At 42.0% G+C, this 9,475-nt stretch overlaps 1 protein-coding gene across 1 annotated transcript; it reads left to right on the top strand.

Annotated features, from left to right (window-relative positions):
- The first annotated feature begins 1,842 nt into the window (after positions 1-1,842).
- On the top strand, positions 1,843-6,655 carry LOC132639597 (uncharacterized). Its single transcript, XM_060356037.1, has 4 exons — positions 1,843-2,104; positions 5,475-5,690; positions 5,907-6,058; positions 6,200-6,655. The coding sequence occupies exons 1-4, from the start codon at positions 1,843-1,845 to the stop codon at positions 6,653-6,655; spliced, it is 1,086 nt and encodes a 361-aa protein (XP_060212020.1).
- The last annotated feature ends 2,820 nt before the right edge of the window (positions 6,656-9,475 follow it).

Genomic DNA, 9,475 nt, shown 5'->3' with positions numbered 1-9,475 from the left:
ATGTTATTGACTCCAGCCTTACATACTCAGTACTTTTACCCGTACTGACGTCCCATTACATGGGATGCTGCATTTCGTGCTGCAGGCTCTGACAGAGTTATTGGAGTGCAACCGCAGTAGGACTTCCAGCTTCAGCGGTGTCAGCAAGTGCCACTACTTCGGACTTGCTATCTTTGGTACTTTTCTGCTACTGTAATTTATGTTCATATGTACACTCTTAGAGGCTCATATACATAGTGGGGTATGTAAGTAGTGTATATAGTCATGTTGACATTCTGTTGGTCTGTGATACTTCCCTGCTAGCCTTGCCGGCTTTATGATACTCGTGATGTTGTAGCGACCTTGTCGGTTCGCATATGTACATATATGTTGGATTATCGAATATTTCTATATTGGGCCTTTTTTGCATTCATGTGTATGCTAAGTTATAGTATAAGGTATTCAAGGTAATGTTAAGTCAAGTGGTTCGCGGGCTACGGGCCGGAGCCCGTCATACTCCTTGTCGGGGTGTGACAAATTGGTATCACAGCAGTTCAGTCCTAGGGATGTCTATGAGCCGTGTCCAGTAGAGTCCTGGTTATCGGTATGTCGTGCACCATATCGATAGCCAGGAGGAAACAGGGCATTTAGGAAGACACTTTTCTTCATGATTTAGATTATGCGATAGAGCCAAGTAAGGATGACATTATCTAATCTTTTCCTCGTTAAATTTCAGTGATGCCTCAGAGAAAGAAGAAGGCCAGCAAAATACGGGACGTTGCGGGGGAAGGCCCGAGTCGAGTACCTCCAGCCGAGTTGGGGCATGGCGAGGCTCAGACCCCTACCCCCTCACATGCTACCTCTACTCTATTAGCTGCAGAAGAGCATGATAGAGCCCCAGTTCCTCCGGCTTTGCAGCCTCCAGTTCCTTCCCCTACCGTTCCAGACCAGGACTTGCGAGATGCAGTCCAGTTATTGATTAGATTGGTGGCTACTCAGACTCAGTGGCAGGCTAGTCTTCCGGACAGGGCTGTTAGTTCCCATGTGCGTGACTTTCTTACTTTGTACCCTCCAATTTTCACGGGGACAAACCCGAAGGATGATCCTCAGAACTTTGTAGATCGAATGGGTTGCGCTTTGAGGGTAATGCATGCTTCTGATACATAATTAGTGGAGCTAGCTTCTTATAGACTGTGGGATGTGGTCGCGGTATGGTATAAGTCCTGGCAACATTCGAGAGGGAAGAATGCACCTCTAGCAGTATGGTCCGAATTCACTAGGGCCTTTCTGGATCATTATCTACCCGCTCAGGTTCGACAGGCTAGGGCTGATGAGTTTCTATTGCTTCGCCAGAACAATATGAGCGTTCGAGAATATAGTTTGAAGTTTAACTCCTTGGCTAGATGTGCTCCGATGATGTTGGCGGAAATGGAAGATAGGGTACACCGTTTCGTGACTGGACTTGGGCCTCATTTGATTAAGGATTGTATGACGGCTTCATTATAGGGTGGCATAGATATTGCTTGCATCCATGCGTATGCTCAAAATTTGTAGGACCTTGAACGTCAATAGCGGACCAAGCAAGACCCAAATTGGGGACGTTATAAGCGGGCCAGATCCGCAGGTTATTCAGGTGCTTATCAGGAAGGTTATGGGCCCTATTCTTATAGATCAGCCCCTTCAGTAGTTAGTGCGCCTTCCCGGTTCCAGAGGCAGCTTTATGATAGACCCACTTATTCTGGACTGGGCTAGAGCTCGAGAGCATTTGTTCCTTCTTATTGGGGAGAATCGAGTCAGGCAAAGGCCCCACTGCCCAGTTGTGATCAGGGTGGTAAGGGCCACTTTGGCTAGTGCCGCCAGGGTATGGGGGTGTGTTATTCTTGTGGGCAGCCTGGTCATGTTATGGGAAACTGTCCATCTCACGGTAGAGGATGTCCAGCTCAGCCGACAAGTTGGATCGCAGGTTCTTCATCTTCTGTTCGCCCTCCTGGGCAAGGTTCTTCTTCAGTGCCAATAGGTAGAGGTCGGGTAAGAGGTCAGGTGTCTTGTTCCGGTAGCAGCCACAATCGTATTTATGCCCTTACTGGGCGGCAGGATCTTGAATCGTCCACAGATGTTTTGCCAGGTATATTATCCATCTGTTCCTATGATGTTTATGCGTTGATTGACCCGGGTTCCACACTATCTTATATCACTCCTTATATTGCTGATAAGTTTTGTATTAAGCCCGAATATTTACTCAAGCCTTTCTTAGTGTCTACCTCGGTCGGGGAACCTATTGTTGCAAGACGAATTTATCGTAAGTGTGTGGTTACGATATGTGGCCGTGAAACTTTTGCTGATTTGGTGGAGTTAGAAATGGTAGACTTTGACACTATTATGGGTATGGATTGGCTAGCCTTTTGCTATGCCAGTGTTTTTTTTTTGTCCAAAACTGTGAAATTTCAGTTTCCGAGAGAGCCGATTCTCAAATGGAAGGGAAATACTCCGACTCCAAAGGGTAGGTTTATTTCCTACCTTAAGGAAGAGAAAATGATTTCCAAAGGCTATATTTATCATTTGGTTCGAGTTAGGAGCACTGAAGTCGAACCGCCAACTTTGCAATCTGTTCCTGTAGTTAATGAATTTCAGGATGTGTTCCTCGAGGAATTACCATGTCTCCCTCTCGGAAGGGAAATTGAATTTGCTATTGACGTGTATTCGGACACTCAACCCATCTCTATTCCACCCTATCGCATGTCCCCTGCTGAATTGCAGGAATTAAAAGTGTAATTGCATGACTTACTGGATAAGGGATTTATTAGGCCCAACACGTCTCTGTGGGGAGCACTGATATTATTTGTACGCAAGAAGGATGGCTCACTAAGAATGTGTATTGATTACCGGCAATTGAATAAGGTAACTCTCAAGAACAAATATCCATTGCCTAGAATTGATGATTTGTTTGACTAGGTACAGGGCACCAAATGCTTCTCGAAGATTGACTTAAGGTCAGGGTATCATCAATTACGTGTAAAAGGGGAAGACATTTCAAAGACAGCTTTCCGAACGAGATATGGGAATTTTGAGTTCTTAGTTATGTCTTTCGGTGTTACACCCCGTAGTTTCGTACGTGGAAATTTCTAAGTGTTTGACATTCTAAGTATGGATACTGAGGTTCCCTTCAAGGATATATGATATCATACGAAGTAATCCTATGGTCATGACGGTTTACGTTCATATAATAAGCTATGAGAAACTCCGGGACCAAGCAAATCAAAGAAAATAAATTTGGCAAAAATTTGGAAAAAGTTGACAAAATTTTGGACAGAATTTTAGGTCAACATTGGAGGGGTATATCTCCAAGTATATTAAGAGTTTTAAGGTGTTCCAAAAACCTAAAATGAAGTTCGTCGAGTCTAGTTTCCAACGCAACAAACCGTCGATACGATATCGGAGCACAGAATTATGGACGTTACAAGTTCAACTGACAGAACAGAAATGCGTGCTACAGTAACTGCTACAGTGACCCTCGACCCGAATTTGAACCAATATAAAAGGGGCTTGCCCCCTCTTTTTTTCAGCCAAAATTTCTTCCAAACAATTCCAAAATGCTCTAGAATGTTCCCCAACTCTCAAACCCAATTTCAAGCCTAAATCAATGATAATTCTTGAATTCCGGTTCAGGCAACGTATAGTTGCGAGTATAGAATCGTATAGCGACGCGTTCGATTCAAGTTTAAGGTGAAAAAAAGTGAAGATATGGCGATATTATCAGGAGCAAGGTATGAATCTCCTATTATTAATGTTAATTTTGATTTATTTACGGAGATAAAACTGCCAAATAGTCGTCTAATAGTTTTGTTGATAGAAATATGGGATGTTTATGGAGTATTTTTGGTGTTGAGAATTTATGATTAATATTGGTATTGATTTTGTTGTTGTTGGTTGCTGAATTACTATTTTGGGCTAGGCATATAAACAGGGGAGATGCTGTCGAAATTTCGGCAGATTCTAGAAAGATTTATTTGAAGGACTAAGACAAGCGTATAAAGGTTAGTCTAACAATAGTATAAATTTTCTTGAATATAGATTTACGAGCCTGGGAGGACAAACTTTGAGTAGTTAAAGTTAAGGCGACCAAAAAGGTATGTTAAGGCTAAACCCTTTCTTTCTAAAGGCACGATTTTTTTGTTATAAACCTTTGTGCCATATCCATAATATCCTTGCTTCCACAAATGCTAGAAGCCTATGAATCTCATGATCCTTATGATATTATTGAGCTTATTCATGATCTTGAGACTATTCTTTGTGATTGATCTCACCTCATAATACTTGTTCTTTCGAGGTGAGATATAGCGATGACGGTTCTATTTTCAATGCTATCTAAGTTCATGATTCTCGAGACTCCTATGACATCGTCGACTTCACCTTAAGATAGTTGATCTTCTAATGAAGGATATAATGATAATGGTAATGCTAACGATGATGTTGATTTCATTTATACATTTTTATGTGTATGTATGTATGTTTACATGTATGTATGTATGTATGCATTGCATCCCACTGATCAGCTGGGGATAACACCGCGCCTATATGGCCGGGCAAGATAACACCGCGCCTATATGTCCGGGCAAGATAACACCGCGCCTATATGGCCGGGCAAGATAACACCGCGCCTATAAGGCCGGGCAAGATAACACCACGCCTATATGGCCGGGCAAGATGCTATATATACTACCGTGCCTTAGTGGCCGGGCAAGATACTATATATATTACCGCGCCTTAACGGCCAAACAATATATTATATATGGATATATATGGAAAAGGTTTTCTTTAAAAGCTAAGCATGCATGACATTCGCCTTAAAAGGGCATTCAGAGGCACAGGTTGATCTTTTTTATATTACTTTATCTTCATACGTTCATCATATTATTTTCCATGTTCGGTATCTCTTACCATGTTACCATTCATGCCTTACATACTCAGTACACTATTCGTACTGACGTCCCTTCTTATGGACGCTGTGTTCATGCCCGCAGGTGTAGATAGATGAGACGAGGATCTTTCATCGTTGGCTGCTTTCAGGTATTGGTCTCGGGTGGTGGCTCCACTTCTTCCTGGAGCATTGCCGAATGTGAGTCTATATATATATATGAATTGTGTTAAGGGTACGTCGGGGGCCTTTTCCCGACTTGTATACTTCAGTCATGTTCATAAAGGCTTTGCAGACAGTTCCTATGTACAGCCTAGTCATAGTGTGACAGTAGTAATGTCGGCATCATGGGTCTATTGTACATTTACTTATGCATGATATTATGTTCATATTTATCCTCTTAATCTTATTATTTCCAATTGAGACACGAAGGATGTAAGTTATAAGTTGGTTCGCTCGGTTCCTGTAAGGTGCCGGGTGCCAACCACGCCTTACCAAGGGTGGGGTGTGACATTCGGATTGACAAATGCTCCTACGGCATTTATGGCATTAATGATCACAGTATTATGGCCCTTCTTAGATGTCTTTGTTATAGTATTCATCGATGATATCTTGGTATATTCTCGTTCGGAAACGAAACATGCTGATCACCTCCGACAGGTGTTGCAAACATTGCGGGATCAAAGGTTGTATGCCAAATTTTCCAAATGTGAATTTTGGCTAATTTCAGTGGCTTTTCTAGGCCACATTATGTCCGATGAAGGTATTAAAGTTGATGATCGAAAGATCGAAGCCGGTAAGAACTGGCCCCGAACAACAACCGCTTTGGAAGTTCAAAGTTTCTAGGGTCTTGCTGGGTATTATCGGATTTTTAGAAAATTTTCTTCCATAGCAGCTCCCCTTACAAAATTAACTTAGAAGGCGGCCAAGTTTCAATGGTCAGAAGCGTGTGAGCGGAGTTTCCAGAAATTAAAAGATAAGTTGACATCCGCTCTAGTTCTTGCCCTTATAGAAAGCACTGATGGTTACATTGTATACTGTGATACGTCACGCATAGGCCTGGGGTGTGTACTGATGCAAAATTGTAAGGTGATTTCTTATGCCTCACGACAGTTACGGAAACAAGAGCAAAATTATCCAATTCACGATCTGGAATTGGCCACGGTAATTCATGCTCTGAAGATATGGCGGCATTACTTATATGGAGTCTATGTTGATATCTATATAGACCATAAAAGCCTTCAATATATATTCAAGCAAAAAGAACTGAACTTGAGACAACGATGGTGGCTCGAATTGCTAAAGGGTTACGATGCTGAGATTTTGTATCACCCTGGCAAAGCTAATGTTGTTGCTGATGCTCTAAGCAAGTCAATGGGTAGCCTATTGTATGTGCCAGCGGAAAAGTTGGAAATGACTAGAGAGCTTTATCGCTTGGCAAATTTGGGAGTTCACCTGCTGGTTTCTGAAGAAACTGGGATTACCTTACAGAATATATCCCAATCGACTCTTGCCTCGGATGTAAAGACTCAGCAGAATGAAGATCCAGTTTTAGCTAGCATTAAGGAAGGGGTGCAACAAAATCGGATCTCAACCTTTGAACTGGATTCAAATGGGATTCTCAAATATCAAGGCCGTTTGTGCGTTCCAAATGTAACTGAGCTTCGAGACAGGATCATGTCAGAATTTCATTACTCCTGCTATTCAATTCATCCCAGATGCACCAAGATGTATCATGACCTCAAGGGCTTTTATTGGTAGAATGGTATGAAGAAGGATATTGCTAACTTTGTAGCTCAATGACCTACCTGCCAGTAGGTAAAGATCAAACATCAAAAACCCAGTGCCTTCTTACTAGAAATGGAGATCCCAGCATGGAAGTGGGAAGTGATTAATATGGATTTTATCACGGGATTGCCCCATTCTCGTCGCAAATTCGATTCTATTTGGGTGATCGTTGATAGGTTAACTAAATCAGCCCATTTCTTGCCAGTAAGAACCACCTATGGTGCTGAAGACTATGATAAATTGTATCTTAAGGAGATTGTGCGTCTTCACGGCATTCCTGTGTCCATTATTTCTGACAGGGGTGCTCAGTTTATGGCAAAGATCTGGAAATCTTTTCAGGAAAGGCTTTCCATCCGCTGTCGGGCGGGCAAGATGAACGGACCATTCAGACTCTGGAAGATATGTTACGAACCTGTGTATTGGATTTCCAAGGAAGTTGGGAAGACCAGTTGCCTCTGATAGAGTTTGCTTATAATAATAGCTATCATGCTAGTATTAAAATGGCTCCGTATGAGGCTTTATATGGCAGGAAGTGTAGGTCTCCTGCCTGATGGTTTGAAGTTAGAGAAGCAAATGTATTCGGGCTAGACCTTGTTCATCAGGCCATTGAAAAGGTAAAGTTTATCCGGGGACGGTTACACACAGCTCAGAGCCGGCCGAAATCTTATGCGGATGTACGGCGAGAATTGGAGTTCTAGGTAGGTGATTGGGTATTTCTGAAAATATCACCTATGAAGGGCGTGATGTGATTTGGTAAGAAAGGGAAGCTCAGTCTCCGATATATTGGACCTTACAAGATCGTCCGAAAGGTAGGCCGGATAGCTTATGAATTGGAATTACCATCAGAACTACAAGCAGTTCATCCAGTTTTTCATGTGTCCGTGCTGAGAAAATGTATCGGAGATCTTTCCAGAGTCGTACCTATTGACGATATATAAGTTACAAAAAATCTGACATACGAGGAAGAACCAATTGCTATTCTCGACCGACATGTCTGCAGACTCATAAACAAAGATGTGGCTTCAATAAAGGTTCTGTGGAGAAGTAAAGATATGGAAGAGATGACATAGGAAGCTGAAGCAGAAATGAAGTCCAAGTATCCCCATTTATTCCCTGCCACAGATGATACTATTCCGGAGGAATCCTTGCAAGATGCTGCTTTATTCGCAAATCACTTACAAGGTAAAAGTCATATTTAATCCCTTGAGAATCAATGTGATGGGAAATATTATTCTAATTACTGCATGTTATGTGTCGTTGAGTACGGTATCCTACAGGACATATAAACTGGAATTGTGGTAGGCAAGAAATTAGCAGTGCTCAAATTGCAAAAGATACTTTACTAATGTTCCGTAAAAATTTGAAATGTATGATTATACTATAAGTATTCTAACATTCGAGGATGAATGTTTTTAAAAGGGGGGGGGGGGGGGGGGGGGAAATGTTACACCCCGTAGTTTTGTACGTTGAAATTCGTAGGTGTTGGCTGTTTTAAGTATGAACATCGGAGTTACCTTCAAGGATACATGAGATTAGATGCGCTTATCCTATGTTTATGAGGGTTTAATTTCATATAATAAGCAGCGGAAGGATTGGCGGGCAAGTGAATTAAGGAAATTAAGTTTGTTGGATTTTGGAGAAAATATGAGGGGCAGTTTTGGCCCTACTTGAGGAAGGAATATCTTATAGTATATGAGGAGATTTGGGGCGAAACAAATTGAAGTTTGGGAAGTCTAGTTTCCAAAGAAACAAACCGTGTGTCGATCCGACATCAGAAGAGAGAATTATGAGCATTTTAAGACGGACTTCTAGTGCAGGGCTTAACCCTGCGTGAACGCGCCAAAGGGTGGCGCGAACTGTTACACCTCGGACATTTCCTATGTTGAGCTATGAATAGACTAACGCAAGCTTAAGGGTAACATGGAGTCCATATGGCCTTAAGAAGAGTACTTGATAACTTTAAAGTGTATACGACAAGTTTTTAAAGCTAGACGAATCGGTGAAACTAAGTTTGTCGAAGGAAGTAAAGTATAAGTCGTGGTTGGTGAGGTTTTTGCAAGTATCAAGTTAACGATTATTTATTAATGTCTTGGGGAGGAGCTATAAGGATCCCTAGATGGTTAATGAAGTACTATACAAGTGCCAAGAAGGTTCCATAAGGATTGGAAGTCAAACGAAGCAACGAGAGCAATTTCGAAAACATGTGAGTTATACGACCACTTATACGGCCCGTATAGCTTATATGGCCTGTATAACTTGTACTGTCACGACCCAACCCCGTGGGCCATGACTAGTGCCTGAGCTGGACACACATATACGTACTGTTAAATATAGACAAGTTGATTCTTAAGAATAATATGGAAACTTTGCAAAAGAACCTCAAAGTTTCCTAATGTCATCATATATAGGTATCCAGATAACCTGTCTCCTGAGGAGTCACAATTAATCAAAATATAATATGATACGCAAGCTGGCAAGGCTGCCACTACATGTCAATATGATACGCAAGCCGACAAGGCTGCCACAACATATCAATACCACACGCAAGCCGACAAGGCTGCCACAACATATCAATACCACACGCAAGCCGACAAGGCTGCCACAACATATCAATACCATACGTAAGCCGACAAGGTTGTCACAATATGTGAATACCATTCGTAAGCCATATAGACACACCTGAACAATACTTATACACAACCCACACATATGTCTACAGACCTCTAAGAGTATCGATAGTGAAAATATGATGAGACAGGGCCCCGCCGTACCCCTGGGTAAACATATATATAC

Source organism: Lycium barbarum, chromosome 5 (genome assembly GCF_019175385.1).
Source record: "Lycium barbarum isolate Lr01 chromosome 5, ASM1917538v2, whole genome shotgun sequence".
Taxonomy (NCBI): Eukaryota; Viridiplantae; Streptophyta; class Magnoliopsida; order Solanales; family Solanaceae; genus Lycium; species Lycium barbarum.
Note: the sequence above shows the minus strand (reverse complement) of the source record. Positions and strands in the feature narration are given on the sequence as shown.